The sequence below is a fragment of the Hemicordylus capensis genome, chromosome 2 (genome assembly GCF_027244095.1).
Source record: "Hemicordylus capensis ecotype Gifberg chromosome 2, rHemCap1.1.pri, whole genome shotgun sequence".
NCBI lineage: Eukaryota > Metazoa > Chordata > Lepidosauria > Squamata > Cordylidae > Hemicordylus > Hemicordylus capensis.
In genome coordinates, this window is record NC_069658.1 from 239,017,012 (window position 1) to 239,034,952 (window position 17,941).

Sequence of the window (17,941 nt, forward strand, 5' to 3'; positions counted from 1 at the left end):
GAGCAACTGTGTCCCTATCCAGTCCCAGCAGCGCAGCATTATTCTTCCAGGGGCTGTTGCTGGTCTCTACCTTACGGTTCTTTTTTAGATTGGGAGCCCTTTGGGGCCAGGGCATGAAGGATCTTTATTTATTAGTGGTTTTTCTATGTAAAACACTTTGAGAATTTTTGTAGTAGTAGTGATGCATCCGGCAAGAAGCAGGTTTTTTAAAAACAGAGTACCTTGAAGCGATTGCTCCTGTGAAAGTTCCATCTTTTCCTTTCCTAAAAAAGTGTGTATCCTGTAGGAAGTATAAAAATCCTTGACAATGTCCCCTCTTTAAAAACAATTAAACATTATAAACTAAAATGAATATTAAGCTTCATTTAAATAAAAACAAAGGCCATGCTCACATGACTGTTGGACTAATCTTATCCAGCATAGCCTGAGCTCTGCCAGTCACACACACTAGTGATCACTGATAGGAAAAACCTGGGAAAGTGCTGCGGATCCTGCTTAAAAATGGCACTTGACTGGGATCATTAGCCAGGATTCAGATCGGCTGAATTCCCAATCAAGTGCCAAATTAACCTGTATCTGCAACTCATTTCTGGGTTTTTGTATTCAGTGACTGGGAACACATGCAAATGGTGGATAATGTTAGCCCACCAGACATGTGGACGTGGCCAAAGTACAGATTAAGGAAGGACAAGGGGGGTCTCTCCATCCTTCTAGGGCACCAAAGAACTGCTCTTCCTGTATCCCTCCCTCTGCTCCAAGGTCTGTCAGTATTCTGATTGGTTTACGGCCTTTCATTTTGGAGGAATCTGAACTAACTCAGCCATGAAGGGGGCTGAAGATATTCACCCCAAAGTCCTGAAGGAGTTTGCTGGGCAGTTCAGAGAATCGTGCTAGTTTCCTCCTTTTGAGCATTTTCCAACATAACCAGATGTGGAAGGATGCTGTGGAGGCCCCTTCTCTGGAGGGTTTCATCTCTTGGGGATGCTGCAGTTGTAGGCTACCCAATCCATGGGTGTGGAGGTAGAAAATGATACCAGAATGTGGGGTCCTTTTCTCCGCTTGTACTACGGCAGGAGTATAAGCCTTTTTAAACTAGTGTACCCCTTCTGTCTGAAACAGTCAGCACAGGTGCCCCATAGAGATTCTTGATCTGTGAGTACACAAAGACATACTTATTGCAGTCATGAGACCGTCCCTGGCTTATATCCAGACTAAGTGACGCACGAGTCCTCCCGCTGAAAATAAGAGAAATGAGTTTGTCTCACTAATTTCAACAGCACATCTCAAAAATCACTTCCTCTGGATGTGACTCTTCTCACTGTAGTAGCCCAATCCTCTGCTCAGGAGGCCATGGAGCTGCACTCTCTTCTCTGGTTGGTGAGCTTGGGAGGTGGGGAGGGCTCCTCTGAGTCCCCCTTAAAAGTACCCCCAGGGGTTCTATGCCCCACCTGGAACTGCTGCACTGTAGCCTCCGTCCCACCAGCCGATAGAAAGCTGCTAGTACCTCCACACAGACTAAGGGTGTCATTTCCACAGAGCCCCCAGCAGTGAAGGTGACACGCAAGGCAGGCAGTGACGGCATGGAGACCCACATTTGCCAGGCCCACGGCTTCTACCCCAAGGAGATCGACATCGACTGGATGAAGGACGGGGAAGTCTGGACTGAGGACACGCTCCGTGAGAGTGTCAGCCCCAACTCAGATGGGACCTACCACACCTGGCTCAGCATTAAGATGGACCCCAAGGACAGAGACCGCTACCGGTGCCGCATAAGGCACGACAGCCTGGAGAAGCCTGGGGACTTCGTCTGGGAGGACTCTGGTGAGACACCGAGGAGGGAGGGTCAGGGGGGGCCTGGCTGGTTTGCCAGAGACGGGGGTAAGGGGTCCTTGGTAGGTTATGGGGAGTGATTTTTTTTTACCATGGAGGAAGGAGGGGAATCCCAGAAGAAACCGCTTCAGCCGCATCACAGTGAGGTGACATGCAAGGCTGGCAGGGATGGGCTGGAGATCCTTCTCTGCCAGGCAGCCCATGGTTTCTACCCCAGGCAAACAGCTTCAGCAGCATCAGAGGCTACATAGGCAGCTCCCAGAAGGCCCCCGAGTGTATCTTGGGGTGCAAAGAAGCCGGTCAAGGCTGGAGGAGGGATGTGGCCACCAGTACCAAGGGGGTGGGGCTGAGTGGCCCTTGGAAGCCAGAGGAAGAAACCTGCAGGTATTCTGGCTATGCAGGATGGCTTGAATGGGGGATAAAATGGAGATGAGGCAAGTCCAGGCCTTTCTCAATGACGAGGCTTTGCAAGCCTCCCTGAAGGACTTGGAGGCTGGGCTCTGGGGGGCCTCCCTGGAGAGGGACTCCTGCTCTATCCAGGGCAGTCCAGGGGGTGGGGGCCGTAGCCCAGGGATCTGCATGGGGAGTGGCTCCTAAGTGCAGTGCTTGGCGTCTCTCCAGTTAAAGGGTCTCTGCTGGGGCCGGGGAGAACTGCTGCCCTCTGAGTCAGTCAGTGTGTGTTTGTCCCCTTTCAGCCTCTCTGCCTGTGGGAGTCATTGTGGGGGCCATCTTGGCAGTGGCAGCTGCTGTTCTGTTGGTGACTGGCATTGTCCTCTACATCAGTAAGTAACCTCTTGAGTGCATTTACTGGGTCATGTGTGTGCTTAGATTGTGAGCTCCTTGGGGCAGAGAACTGCCTTTTCATTCTGGGTAATATACCATGCAGATGGTGCAATATCCTCCAATCATTTCCATGCATAGGCAAGTGAGGAGGGCACTTCACTTCTGTGCTCCCACAGCTGCCTCCCCCTACCCAGCCCAGTTCTTCAGATGCTGCTCTGAGTTCTCCTCCAGTGTCTCAGAATGAAGGCCCAGAGGCAACTGAGTTACATTGGAGCAGAGCAGGCTTGGGGATGAGACTAGGAAAGCCATCTGAACTTTGCCAGTAACAATTGTTGCGGAAATGTCTAGGATCGTTCCCCCTGGAGATTAAGCACAGACTAGCTTGCTTTTGCTCTCCATCTCCCACCTCCCTGATCAATTGACATGCTGCTGTCTCCTGATTAAAGGCTTCAAATAAGAACGTTCCTTCCCAGGAGGAAACAGGCAGGAGTGTCAGGCAGCATCCCTCCTTCCTCCTGACTGGCTGACCAGTGCTCAGGTTGAACCCACCTCTCCCTCAGCCTGAGAGGCTCAAAAGCAAAGGAAATATTGCTGAGCATCGGCCAACCAGTCACAGAAAATAGCAGAAGGGAGAGGATGCTGCCTGACACTCCTCCAGCTCCCCCTTCCATCCGGAAACTGAGACACAGCTAAAAAGATCTTCGGTTAAAGAAGATTAGGGACCCTTTTTGAATCCTGTCCTTTCTTAAGAACAGGGTAAAACCATAGTAATGTTTTTTCTTGGTTTCCTTCACTCTCCCCTACATAAAACATTAATTAGGAATGGGGCTGCCTTTACTGGATAACCCTTTACACACTAGTGTTTAGATTAGCTGTAAGCTGTATCAGGGAATTGTTGTATACAAGGCTCCAATCCAGAAATTCCACTGCATGTCGGTTCATGTTCTTTTGCAGCAAATATACTGGGGAGAGGGAGGAGGAAGGAGGAGGCAGGGACCCCGGGAGTGGGACCCAAGGGCCCTTCTTTGATTTCTGTCCCGGAGCCCTCTCCAACCTTGCTCCTCCCCGGGGGGGATTTAGGATCTGAGCCCTGCCTCTCTGCAAAGGGTGGGATTGGATGATCTCTGTGTTACGTTCAGCTCTGACTTTCTGATTCTGTCTCTGTAGAGAAACGACAAAAGAGAGACTACAAAGCAGCACCAGGTGAGTGTCTCCTTCTTCTTTGCAAGACTGAATGGAAAAGCAGTGTCCAACATCATAAATTACTCCATAGCACTATAGAGAGGAGTTATACTATATGACAATTTCAGTAGGACTATTCAAGAGTAATTTGGCTTGGATATCAGCCAGCATTTCTGTTTCATAAATGTGACAGGTGCAGAATGCTGCTGCCCAGTGCCAAGTTAATGTTGGGCCCCACTTCCGTGGGGCCGATGACTCCCACTTTGCTCCCCATTTCTTGCTGGGTTCAGTTCTGGGTGCAGCTTCTCACCTTCAAAGCCCTATATGGTTTGGGTCCAGGGTGTCTTCAGGATCACCTGCTCCCATAGGCTTCTGTCTGCCTGTTGGGGTTTGCTGGGGAGGGCCTAATTTGCATGCCAAGGCCCACTGAGTATTTGGGGCGGGGCCGTTTCTGTAGCTGCCCCCAGGCTCTGGAATTCCCTCCCCCAGGAAGTTTGAGCTGCCTCTTCCCTTCTCGCCATTGGAAGGCAGCTCCCTTGACCTTGGCTGGTGGAGAGAGAGGGTTCCCTTCTCTTTGGTTCTGTGTTACTGCTGATGTGTTATTTTTGAAATATCTATTTTATTTCTGTGATTTATGATGCTTTGAAGTTTGTTTAGTCCCTTGGGAGGCTCTTCTGCAAAGCAGGGAAGGAGAATAAGAATGAATAAAGAGAGCAGCTGAGAAGTGTGTGAGGATCCAGAGTACTTCAGAGGGCCCTGAAGGCCACAGAGGAGCTGCTGCTGACAGCCACAAAACTCCCCTGCCCCAGATTAAGGGGTTTGAGTAAGCCAGCTCTATGACATAAACATAAATGGCCAGGCTGCTCAGTGTGTCTGGGGGTCATAAGGAGCCTCATCCTGTTCCAAATATAGAGCAGGATTTCTTAACCTTGGGCCCCCAGATGATGTGGGACTACAACTCCCATCATTTTCAGCCACAAAGGTAATGTCTGGGGATGATGGGAGTCGTAGTCCCACAACATCTGAGGAACCAAGGTTCAGAAACATTGTTATAGAGTATTTCTAGATACAGAAATGCTCCATTTTAAAATGGAAGCTGTTGATGTTTACCTCTCCTCAGTACTATGTACATATCTCTCTTTTGCACAACGCGATAGTGTTTTCCAGCAGGCTGTTCATACTATTTATTTCCTTCATGCATGATGAAAATTGAACTAGCTTTAAAGTGGTCTCAAAAGACATGATTTTCATCAAGGATTTCCAGCAAATCGCCAGCAGGTGGCGCTGCATAACAGCACCTGGAGGAAGGAAACAGCATTGCAAGCCCATCAGTGGTAAAGCTGCTGCCTTGTGCAAAAGGGAGCCCTGTGATCTAGCCAGATAGCAGCAGGCAAAGAGCTTCCGTGTTCCAAGGGGATATTCCCATGTCTGGAAACGGCTATAAATGGCACAGAGACAGAGAGCGGAAGGGTGGCCTCTAATGCAGCAGCAGCAGTTAGGAAAGAGCAGAGAGGAAAGTGGGGGAAGAGAGCCCTCTAGGCAGGGGGTGTCCTGAGTGAGCAGAGGCTCGCAGCCCATGAGCACCACTCCTCCTCCGGGGGAGAAGAGCCAGTCTTGTGGTAGGGAGTGTGAATGGCCCCTTTGCTAAGCAGGGTCTGACCAGGTTTGCATTTGGAGGGGTGACTCCATGTGAGCTCACTGCCTGCTCTAAGATTCCCCTCTGAGGGGATGGGGCTGTGGTTCAGGGGTAGAGCATCTGCTTTGCACACAGAAGGCCCCAGGCTCAATCTGTGGCATCTCCAGGTAGGGCTGGGAAGGAGCCCTGCCTGAAACCCTGGAGAGCCATTCGCTGCCAGTCAGTGTAGATAATGCTGAGCTCGGCTTGGTCTAAGGCAGCTTCCTAGGAGTTCAGCTCTGGGTGTGGATTTCAAAGACCTTCCCCTTTTGGGTCTTGCTGCTCCACACCCACCCACCCATCCGCTGGCCTCTGCCCCCTGCCCCCTTCCTGCTGATGCTTTGGAGGAGCCTTCTTTTACCTCCCCCCCCCCCCGCTTCCACTCCATGTCTCCCCCACCCAGATCTCCCCAATTAGTGGGTAGTTCCAAATTGAGACATCCAGGCGCTCTCCACACACTGCGTGGCCCCCATGGCCATGCCCACCCCAACAGCCACACCCCATGGCCACACACCCCACTTAGACAGATGCAGTCGTTTTAGGAATTCTGTTGCAAGAGGTCAGGGGCAGTTTGCTAATCCTGCAGAGCTGGAACCTCCTCTGGTTATTCACCATGCACTGACCTCAGAGATACAGGAAGCTGCCTTCTGCCAAGGGAGACGGTCCTTCTAGCTCAGGACTGCCTATGCTGACTGACAGCATCTCTCCAAGGAGGTTTTATGCAGGAATCTCTCCCAGCCCTGCTAGAGGGGCCAGCGGTAGAACCTGGGACCTTCCTCAGACAAGCCTGCAGATGCACTGAACACTGCATTAGGGTTGCTTCCCCTAAGGGGAATGCCTTGCAGCACTCACATATAGTCACCCATCCAAATGCAAACCAAAGCAGCCCCAGCTTAGCAAAATCATGCTCGTTACCCCAAGACCTGCTCTCCCTCCCAGTGGAGTCCTTGATGTCTCCATTGCAGCCATAGAGTCAGCTGAGGGAACCCAGAGCAGACATCAGGCGGTCTCCCCAAGTGACCCCAGAGACCAGTCTGCCATTTCTTGACCTACAATTGCTCAGATCTGCTCTCTCCAGTCGAATTCAGATTCACCGGGCAAAGAGCTCTGAGCACAATCAGGAGCCAAATAGCAGAGAGCGAATCGGCTGTTTCCTGGGGCAAAAAGGAGAACCAATCAAGGCAACCCTTGGAGGAGGTGCTGCTCTCCACCTCCCCCACTTCCCATTGGATGGATTTCTTGTCACTGCTGCCAGCCAGATATTCAGCTCCAGGGCCCCACAATCCTCTTTAGTCTGTCCTGGGTGGTGTGTGTTCGCCACACCCTGGGCCCACACTGTGCCAGGCGGCTGAGTGCGATGGTGAACTGTGCTGGGTGCTCTAAAGACTGTGAGGGGAGCAGGGAAAGAAATATGTGGGAAAGGAATATGTTAAGCTGTGTGTTGAAATGTTTCTGCTAGTGCATCCTATACCATAAAATGCTTGGGCGTGCGGTCGTGCTGCCCGTGTCTTTTTGGGCTGTTCTGAGCATGCGCGTGCTCAGAACGGCCCAAAAAGACACGGCCGCCCAGACACGGCCGGCCATCTTCTTTTAAATATTGCGAAGGACGACTAAAAGGCCTAAAATGCCCCATTAAAATGCCCCCGCGGCTGTCGCCGCCAACCGTCCGCCCCCCTCTCCAAGCTTTAAACCCCCACGTTTAAGGACCAAAACGGCCCTTGAAAATGCCCCCGAATGCCCACGTGGCTATCGCCGCCAACCGCCCGCCTGCCCTCCCAGCTGCCAAAACCTGCTTACCAACACAACTCTCCTCCCCGGGAGCACGTCCTAAAATCGCTTGCATGACCAACGTAGAGAAGGAGAGAGGAGCTCGCGTGCAGAGCAGCTCCCTCCTTAAAGCCTCTTCCTGCACTGCCGCTTTGGCCGAAAAGGACGCCTATTGCGTCCTTTTCGGCCAAAGCGGCAGTGCAGGAAGAGGCTTTAAGGAGTGAGGAGCTCTGCACGAGCGCTCCTCTCTCCTTCTCTACATTGGTCATGCAAGCGATCTTAGGACGTGCTCCCGGGGAGGAGAGGTCTGGGCAGCTGGGAGGGCTGGCGGTAGTTTGGCAGCGGGAGCCCCGGGGGAATGCTCATGGGCCGTTTTGGCCCTAAAACGCGGGAGTGTGGGTTTTTGCTTGGAGGGGGGGTGGCTGGTTGGCGGCGGCAGCCGCGGGGGCATTTTAATGGGGCATTTTAGCCCTTTTAGTCATTCTTGATAATATTTAAAAGAAAATGGCCGTCCGTGTCAGGGGGTGGTGGAAAGGAGGACTTGGGAGGGCGGGCTGCCATAACACACAGTTGCACAAGCAAGTAAGTAAACACAGTAAGCCCCTTTCCCCGGCCAACCAATCACATATTGCGAAATTCCCCCCCACCCCTTCCAACTAAGGGCGGGAAAACAGCCTGCAGAAATAATGGCTGCACGCAGCAGCCGAGTTCACTAACGGTCTTCACTTCACCGTTAGAGGAGATTATTCCGAGAGCAAAACAGGACGCTTATTTCTGGCTCTTCATTGCCAAAATTAGCTCATAACATCCAGGAGTGGCTTTCTATTAGTGATTTACAACCAAATACTGCCAGGAGTCTAAACTCCCTGAAGGGAGTCAGCACACCAACCGGCAGGGAAGCCCTCAGAACCAGAGAAAGTGCTTCTCCACTCACAGTGGAGCAAACTTTGATCTTTTATTTAGCAAGCTTAACAGAGCACAGCACGTTGATGATGACTGTCACCACATTGTCAAAATTTACTAACGAGAACCATGATATCAGGCTGCAGTCACAACTCCCTGAGGGGAGACAGCACACCAGCCGACAGGGGAGCCCTCACAAGCAGAGAGAGTTCCTTTCCACTCACAGTGGTGTATAAATAAATACTATGAGGGCAGAGGGGGGAGAAATACACAAAATTACTTAAACCAAAAATAAAAATAAAAATTCATGAATATGTTAGAACAACGCAAGGGAGAAGAAATAGCAAAACACAAAAAAAGGGGGGGGGGATACAGGAAAACAGTAAAGAGAGTAAGAGACAGAGAGATAAAGAAACAAACAGAAAGATTAAACCAAAAAAAGGAAAAATAAATAAAGGGAGGGTAAAAGCTAGCGCCCGTTATTATAACGGGCTTAAACACACTAGTAGTTGCATAAATATCCCTGTTTTATATTCTTACACTCTTGTGAGTTCCGTTGCTGTTTGGGCCCTCAAGAACCCTCGTGTTAATACTGCGTGTGTCACTGTTTGTGTGTGTGTGTGTGTGTGCGCGCGCGCAGGGGGATGATGCCTCCAAAGGCCTTTAGCTCCAGGCTCCCAAATCACCTCAGTGCACCTCTGTTCAGCCCTCCCACCCCCACTCCCGGCTTCTTGCTTGCTTGGCCAAATGGAGGGAGAAAATATCAAGGGTCACAAAGGCAGGAGTTTCTTCACCCTCCTCTCCTCTCCAGCTTCTTCTGCAGCCCTTCCAGCTCCTCCTCCTCCTCCTCCCTGTCAGCTTGATTGCTGCCTGCAGAGAGACCCTCCCTCCCTCCCTCCCTGGCAGAGTCCCCAAAAAAGTCCCAGAAAAGTACCCTGAGCAGCCTCCCTCCACTAGTCCCTTTCCCCAACTCCCTGCTTCCCAGGACCAAATAACTACACACACTTTTAAAGGTGTGGCTTGGCCAATGTCTGTTCCCCACCCGCCAATGAAAAGCAGCAGCTAAATTGGCTTTCCCCCATTTAGATCTCCCTCCTTCTCAGTGACTGCTATTTGCCATGGCAGAGCCTGATCAGGCCTTGCCAGCAGCTGTTTTCCTTAGAAAGGAGCAGTACAGGGAAGAACTAATCTGCCCACTTTCTGTGTGGCCGCCATCTTGGATTGCAGTGCATGAGGTCATCACATACCATGCTGTTCAGGTGTCCGTATGTGGCCTACTCAACTTCCCTCCCTGCTTGCATGGCAAATAATCCTCTCTTGTCCCTCCCTGAGTGTTTTCCGCCAGCCAAACTGATGTTCAGTTTGCCCCCAGAAGCAGTGCATTTGCATCTTGCACTTCTGACAAATTCAAATCTTTGCAAACATTCCGTGACATCACAACCATTCATCCAATGGGGAGCAAGGAGAGCATGAGGGCAAGCAGCAGCAGCCAGTTTTTGTCTTTTTGCAAATTATTGGAAGTTCCAGACACAATATACTGGCAGCGTTATATATAAAACACAGCAACTGGATAAGCCAGTCAGTTATCTAAGAACCAACTGAGATGGGGAAGGCTTTTCATGGCTGGATGTTGTGGCAAAGGAGAAATGCTACAGATCACAAGAGGGATACCACTTGGACCCCAGCAGGGGCGTATCTAGGGGTAGGGCAGGCAGGGCACGTGCCCCGGGCGCCACTTGAAGGGGGGCGCCATCTTGTAAAATTAATTCTTTTTTTAAAAATGGCTGCCAAAAACAAAATGGCCACTGTGATGCTCAAATGGCCTCTGTGAGGCTCTGTGTCATGCCAGGCTTTGCAGAGGCCATTTGAGCATGTGCGGTGTCCATTTTGTTTTCAGTGGCCTTTTAAAAAATAGAAAAGATTATTTTTAAAAACGGCCACTGCACATGCTCAAATGGTCCCTGCGAGGCCCTAGAGGCCAGCGGGGTGAGGGGGAATCTTTGCAAAAAAAACCCCAGCCTTTAGGAAGCCCCCCAAAGGGGCTATGGGTAATAATAATAACTAGTATTTTAAAGCCCGTTATGATAACGGGCGCTAGCTTTCTATCCCGTCTCTTCTGTCTCTCTCTCTCTCTTTCTGTCTCTTCCCCCCCCCCTTGTCCCCTCTCTCTTGTTGTTTTTTGTTTTGTTGTTGTCTCTGTTTTTGTTCTTCCTTATTTTGCTTTTACTTTTTTTTTGGGGGGGGTGGATGAATAACGGCCAAAATGGCCCATGAGAAGGTGGCCGCCCCCGCCTATCGCCCTCCCGCGCACCCAGCTGCCGGAGCCCACCTTACCCGCTCCAGCCCGAAGGAGAAGAGAGGAACTCGGAAACAGAGCTATTCTCTGTGTTAAGCTGCTGCCTATACTGTCGCAATGGACGCAATAGGCATCCTTTGCGTCCATAGCGGCAGTTTGAGCAGTGACTTAGCACAGAGAGGAGCTCTGCTCGTGAGCTCCTCTCTTTTCCCTCGGGCTGGAGCGGGTAAGGTGGTCTTCAACAGCTGGGAGGGCGATAGGCGGGGGCGGCGACCTTCTCATGGGCCATTTTGGCCCTTAATCTTTTGGGGGGGGGGAGCGGGGAAGGTGATTTTGGGCAGCTGGGAGGGCGGGTGAGCAGGCGGCGGCGGCGGCTGTGAGCGGGCGGGGGCCTCGTTGGCGGCTTTGCCGCCACCTCGCCCAGCTTCATTTTGGGCAGCTGGGAGGGCGGGTGAGCAGGCGGCGGCGACGGCTGTGAGCGGGCGGGGGCCTCGTTGGCGGCTTCGCCGCCACCTCGCCCAGCTTCCCTGTCCCCCGTCTCGGTCTTCCCCCGCCGCCATTGCCCTCGCCTTTTTCAGGGTGGCCGCTTCTGGTTGCCTCGGCCTCCTCTCGCCGTGCCGCAGCTCATGGCTGAGGCGGCGGCTCCGCCGCCGCCTCGGCCACTTTCCCCCGCCGCCACACACCGGCTAATGGCCGCCCGTGGCTGTGGGACACTGGTGTCTGAGGTCCTGTGTCCCTTGGGCTCTTCTGGGCCTGCGCTTTGCGCAGGCCCAGAACAGCCCAGGGAGGCAGGGACGCAGATCCCCAACGTTCCAAAGCCACGGCCACTCACTTAGCCTTTTATTATATAGGATAATTGATTTTTAAAACTTATGTAATGGTGATGCTACAATGCATAGTGGAGAATTAGACAGGCACTTCTGTTTAGTTTTCCAGGTACATCTCCACATAGTATTTGGGTATTTCATGAGCCCCCACATACTGAAATTTGTAGTTTTCCAGCATTTTTTGGTCTGGCCACATCCACTGCTAAATAGTTTTTGAAATATTAAAAGATTAACAAGCTTGACTTGTATTTTTGTGCTGATATTATGGTAAAGTTATCTGAAAGATGGGTGTCAGATGCTTGGACAGGGGGCGCAATTTCAGTGTTTGCCCTAGGCGCTATTTTCCCTAGATACGCCTCTGGACCCCAGGGTGGAGATGGCAAAGCCTGACCTGCAAGAGCCCCAGACCTGAGGCAGGGCTCAGAGGCTGCTTCCTGGGAATCTCTGGGCCACCCACATGTGCCAGTTGAGGTGAACGGTGGGCTGACTGGGAAGGGAAGGTGGTCATGGCATGAAAAAGGAGAACTGAAAAGGAAACCCTTGAATTCCAGCCCTTCTCCAAACAACGCCCACAGTGCATTTGGAGGAACCACTCTAGGGGCTCTTCTCTGCCTCTGTGGGGTTGGACAAGTTAGAGATCTTCCAGGCTGCTCCTTAGCTGTAGTGCATGATGGATTTATCTATCTATCTATCTATCTATCTATCTATCTATCTATCTATCTATCTATCATATTTTTACACCGCCCAAAACTTACGTCTCTGGACGGTTTACAACAAGATTAAAAAAGTAAAACATGAATTAAAAACAAAACCAAAACAAAACAAAAATTTAAAAGCAAGAATAAAACACAATTTTAAAATTTTAAAACAATATTCTAAAAATAACATTCAAAACAATCAAAACAATATCAGTTAAAAGCCTGGGTGAAGAAATGCATCTTTAAGGACTTTTTAAAGGATGTCAGAGCTGGGGAGGCTCTTATTTCACTAGGGAGCGCATTCCAAACCTCGGGGAAGCAACGGAGAAGGCCCGTCCCTGAGTAGCCACCAGACGAGCAATGCAGATGGACCTCTCCTGATGATCTAAATGGGCAGTGGGGATCATGATGAAGAAGACGTTCTCTTAAATACCCAGGGCCCAAGCTGTTTAGGGCTTTATAGGTTACTAGTATTTTTAAGCCCGTTATGATAACGGGCGCTAGCTTTCTATCCCGTCTTTTCTGTCTCTCTCTCTCTCTTTCTGTCTCTTCCCCCCCCCCCTTGTCCCCTCTCTCTTTTTGTTTTTTGTTTTGTTGTTGTCTCTGTTTTTGTTCTTCCTTATTTTGCTTTTACTTTTTTTGGGGGGGGGGGTGGATGAATAACGGCCAAAATGGCCCATGAGAAGGTGGCCGCCCCTGCCTATCGCCCTCCCGCGCACCCAGCTGCCGGAGCCCACCTTACCCGCTCCAGCCCGAAGGAGAAGAGAGGAACTCGGGAACAGAGCTATTCTCTGTGTTAAGCTGCTGCCCATACTGTCGCAATGGACGCAATAGGCGTCCTTTGCGTCCATAGCGGCAGTTTGAGCAGTGACTTAGCACAGAGAGGAGCTCTGGTCGTGAGCTCCTCTCTTTTCCCTCGGGCTGGAGCGGGTAAGGTGGTCTTCAACAGCTGGGAGGGCGATAGGCGGGGGCGGCGACCTTCTCATGGGCCATTTTGGCCCTTAATCTTTTTTGGGGGGGAGCAGGGAAGGTGATTTTGGGCAGCTGGGAGGGCGGGTGAGCAGGCGGCGGCGGCGGCTGTGAGCGGGCGGGGGCCTCGTTGGCGGCTTTGCCGCCACCTCGCCCAGCTTCATTTTGGGCAGCTGGGAGGGCGGGTGAGCAGGCGGCGGCGACGGCTGTGAGCGGGCGGGGGCCTCGTTGGCGGCTTCGCCGCCACCTCGCCCAGCTTCCCTGTCCCCCGTCTCGGTCTTCCCCCGCCGCCATTGCCCTCGCCTTTTTCAGGGCGGCTGCTTCTGGTTGCCTTGGCCTCCTCTCGCCGTGCCGCAGCTCATGGCTGAGGCAGCGGCTCCGCCGCCGCCTCGGCCACTTTCCCCCGCCACCACACACCGGCTAATGGCCGCCCGTGGCTGTGGGACACTGGTGTCTGAGGTCCTGTGTCCCTTGGGCTCTTCTGGGCCTGCGCTTCGCGCAGGCCCAGAACAGCCCAGGGAGGCAGGGACGCAGATCCCCAACGTTCCAAAGCCACGGCCACTCACTTAGCCTTTTATTATATAGGATGACAACCACCTTGTATTTTGCCCAGAAACATATCGGCAGCCAGTGTAGCTCCTTGAGTACAGGAGTAATATGGTCTCTCCTAGATGACCCAGAGATGAGCCTGGCTGCCGCATTCTGGACCAACTGTAGTTTCCGGACTACGTACAAGGGCAGCCCCACATAGAGCGCATTGCAGTAATCCAGTCTGGAGGTTACCAGCAGATGTATCACTGTTTTGAGGTCATCTATCTCAAAAAAAGGACGCAGCTGGCGTATCAGCCGGAGCTGATAGAAGCCACTTCTGTCCACTGTCTCAACCTGGGACACCAAGGAGAGACTTGGATCCAGAAGCACCCCTAGACTGCGTACCTGTTCCTCTGGGGAAGTGCGACCCCATCCAGAACAGGCAGATCAAAATAGTCTCTCGAGTTCCGACCCCACACAATGAGTACCTCCGTCTTATCTGGATTCAGTCTCAGTTTGTTATCCCTTATCCAGCCCATTACCATTGCCTCCAGGCAGGCATTTAGGGAGGTTATGCCCTCTCCCGATGATGCTGAGTTCAGATTTTGAAGAACAGCAGTCTCCAAGGGACACCATCTGCAGTGGCTTTGCAGTGGCTTATGACATAATCAGATCTGAATGGATAGAAGGAAGATGGGGAATAAAGAATAAAGAGGAAAGAAGTTGGGGAGACTGGAGCTCCCACCCTGCAGTGCAGGCAACACTGACTCCTTCTCTTTTCTCCCCTTTGCAGCAAGTGACAAGGGATCCAACAGCTCCGCCACAGGTAAGGGGTCTCTAATAGGGTGGGCATCCATCTCCAGACAGGGAAGGCTGTTGCCATGGTCTCTGTGGGGAAGGTGCCCAAAGGGCTGCTACTTTTCTGTGGGCCAAACCTCAAGGTTCTTCAGGATTGGGGCACACACTGGTTGAGAGCTGCCTCCCATTCAGTCTGCCCATCTTTTCTCTCACCTGTGCTCATGCAGAGTTGCCCTCCTCCATTACCTTCAGGGATGGGGGTTCTGCTCAGGATGCAAAGGAGAGCCAGAGAGGACCCTCATAAAGTCATTTCCCCTCCAGGTCAAACTGCTGAGTCTCCCTGTGTGGGTTTTCTGCTTCCTTGTTAAGCATACAACTTGGCTTGCTGACTTGAGCCATCCACTGGAGGCATTTGCTGTGCAGGCACCTCTAAAGGTTGCACCTGAACTCTGCTCTGATACATCGGGGCCTGGTGTCTCAGTACAGAATTTGGATTAGAAGACCTTTGTGTCCCCTCCAGCTCTGGGCTTCTGAAGCCCCCACCCCCCATCAACAGCTTCGTGATGTTGGCTTCTAATTTTCTCTGGTTTGGGGTTTCTGCAGCTTGATCTCCTGCTGGTGTGTGAGGAGGGAGCAGAAAGAACCCACTGAAGGCTTGCTGTGAATGACGTTGGCTAAGAGCTCCTGCCAGTCCCGGACCCCCCACCCAATTCTGCATCTGGCCCAGCTCCAGCATCCCACCTCCAGCCAGCAGAGCGATGTTGAATTCCGAGAATGTCTTTCAGAGGAGTTTGGGCTAAACTTTCAGCTGATTTGGAAATGTGTCTGTCTTGATCAGAAGTGTGCCAACTATTTGCAACTTAAAACTTTTATAGGGTGTTAAAAAAATTAAGATAGTTCATGTATGATTTGTGCTCAATTAAGTATGCCATTTTGATCTTAACCTATAGCTTGTTTCCTGCTGTGGTCCCCCCCACCCCACCCCCTTCCAAATCATGTCATTCTTTTGCCTTCCAAACTAAATTAAAAGCAAATAAGCATCTTGGGATTGTTTCAGGTACATTGTACATGAAGTTTAGGGACAGGGGAAAGGAGGCAGGAAGGAGGAATGCTTAGCAGGTAGAGAAGATTATGCTCTGAACCTGAAAGAGAAGACAGCCTGAACTTAGGGTGACTGCAGGAACATGGATAGACTCTTAGGATTGAGTCAGAGTCAGATTTGGAGCCTTACCAGTCATCTCAAAAGAACCACCCACTGGAGCAGGGGGTGTGGGAGTTTTCATGTCTCTATTGCTCAAGAACCAGGCCCCAATTCCACAGCAGATGAGCAAAGGCAACCCCCTCCCTCTCCAGAGCACTGCTGCCAATGCACCCAATTAAAGTGGAGAAGGGCCCATTTAGCATCTCAGGGGCTTCCTCTCTGTTTCGTGCCCCATGACTTCTGAAGTTATGCCAGAGGTGAGGCTTGTTTTACATCCTCCTTTGCTGTGTTAAGGAGCAGTGGAGCCAGAGAGTATTGAAGCCTCCTAGTGGGAGGCTGAGGGTTGTTGGAACAGCCCTCTCCAGAGTCCCATCTCCCACCACCCCCATCAATGGCTTGAAAGACTCCAGCTTTGCAGGCTGGTTCTCAGAGCTCTCGGGCTTGCCAAGGACAAGCCATTAGCAGGATCTGGACCTCAGCCCTGTCTGTGCCTCTTGGCTGCAAGCCCAGTGCTTGAGCCATCATGCAGAGAGGACAGTTTGCTGATTTGCAAAGACTGGAAGGAAGGAGGGAGAGGGTGGAACAAAGGAAGCTGCTGCCATATACTGAGTCAGACAATAGGTCCATCTAGCTCAACCATTATCTACGATGGTGGAGACGAGAAGAGAAAGAGGCAGGCTGTAGCCTGGAGAGGGGTGGAGATCCCATACAGAAGGCAGGATGGACTTGTCAGAGTTTTGGCTGCAGGTCTCCAGCATATGTAGATCCTTGTATGATCCTCGGGAAGAGACCCACCAAGAAGTTTCCTGTGTTCATTCTGCCTAGCTAGTCTCGTTGACTTCAGTTGACAATGACTGAGTGTGCCTTTCTGCTTGCATTCTTTTAAAAACAGATTTCCCGCCAATATCTCCTCTGTCCATTAAATGAGTTTGATGAATAGCCTTTTGTGTTGGAAGGATCACCCTGAAATGAACCTGAGCATCTTCCAGGTGCCACAGGAGGACTCTTTCTGGTCTAGCTAATGTATATATCTACATTTTGGACTGAACATGATAGTTGTAATTTTCCTGGAATCTCTGTTTGACAATAAATGACTGGTGGATTATCCCCATGCCTGTGGTTTTTGGTGTTTCTTGCCCTCTTTGCATGGGGGTTCCTGATACTATTATGTTCCTGAGAGTCTTGAGGACTTCCAGACTCAGCACCCAGAATTCACCTTGGTCCTCCAAGACCTTTGAAACCAAGCATTAGGCCTGTGTACCTTTTGAAAAGGTCAAATCTGATCCAAATCCAAACTGATCTGGTTCTGAAAGTTTTGGAATCAGATTCTGTGCAACCCGAGCATGTCAGATATCGGGCCAGAGTTGGATTTCTGGTCAGAAATCAGACTAAAATGAGATTTTCCCCCATAGATGTCAATGAGCAAACTGAAAAAAATTCACTAAAAACCGCCAGTTGGGCTTTGAAACTTGGCATACATGTGGGGCAGGATGGCAGGAGCCTCTGTGGCGAACTGGTCAATTCTCTGGTTTTTGGTGAATTTTTGAAATATAATATGTATATTAAAATTATGATAGAAAACAATAACACTTTATCCACATCAATACTTGAAATTTTTCAACAAAAGCTTTTTAATACATAAGATTTTATAAAAACTTGTTAGTGCATAAAACATATCCTAAAAGTCAATGGTATAAAAGGTTCCAACAGCTAGTAAACAAATTACTCTCATTACTGTCCTCAGTATTATAAGGATTCAGAGATGTCTGGACTCTCTCCTTAATTATTTGGATTCCTGGTGCAAGTCAGACACATTTCAGCCAATGGTCCTCCTCTGTGACTTTTCCCATATAACATTTACAAGAGAACACCACAACTTCCACTTCTATAACTTATGCTATAGGGAGTAATGTATCATAGCAAAATAGGGGTGTAAGTAATTTTAACAGGATTGGGCTATTTTAGCCCAGTCCTGTTAAAATTACTTACACCCCTATTTTGCTATGATACATTACTCCCTATAGCATAAGTAAAAGGGCACAAACTTACCCTTCTAGCCCAGAATGGTTTTCATCATTTCTCCAAAGCATATATCTGTGGACCACTTCCACATGTTTCTTCCCTAAAATACTAAACTTTTATTATTATAAGAGCTTAAATAAATCCTGGAGCCACTTCTCAATGTATAGTGGGCTCACCCATCAAGAACTTAGCATTAAACCAGAATGCAGAGGGCCAAGCATCATCAATCTGCATGATCTCACCAACAAACTGAGGAAATGGCATCTATTATATATGACTTATCCTTTTGCATGTTAGACAATAAAAGTAAAGGTAAAGTGTGCCGTCAAGTCGATTTCGACTCCTGGCACCCACAGAGCCCTGTGGTTTTCTTTGGTAGAATACAGGAGGGGTTTACCATTGCCATCTCCCACTCAGTATGAGATTATGCCTTTCAGCACCTTCCTATATTGCTGCTGC

The 17,941-nt window shown here is 50.5% G+C and overlaps 1 protein-coding gene across 2 annotated transcripts in view; it reads left to right on the forward strand.

Annotated features, from left to right (window-relative positions):
* LOC128343240 (H-2 class I histocompatibility antigen, Q9 alpha chain-like) overlaps positions 1 to 16,571 on the forward strand; it is a 61,071-nt gene extending 44,500 nt beyond the window's left edge. For both annotated transcript variants that reach the window (XM_053291971.1, XM_053291970.1), the window contains exons 4-8: positions 1,537 to 1,821; positions 2,526 to 2,612; positions 3,781 to 3,816; positions 14,255 to 14,287; positions 14,863 to 16,571. In XM_053291971.1, the coding sequence (XP_053147946.1) occupies positions 1,537 to 1,821; positions 2,526 to 2,612; positions 3,781 to 3,816; positions 14,255 to 14,287; positions 14,863 to 14,867 (446 nt within the window). In that variant the 3' untranslated portion in view covers positions 14,868 to 16,571. The remainder of the gene's footprint in view (positions 1 to 1,536; positions 1,822 to 2,525; positions 2,613 to 3,780; positions 3,817 to 14,254; positions 14,288 to 14,862) is intronic.
* The last annotated feature ends 1,370 nt before the right edge of the window (positions 16,572 to 17,941 follow it).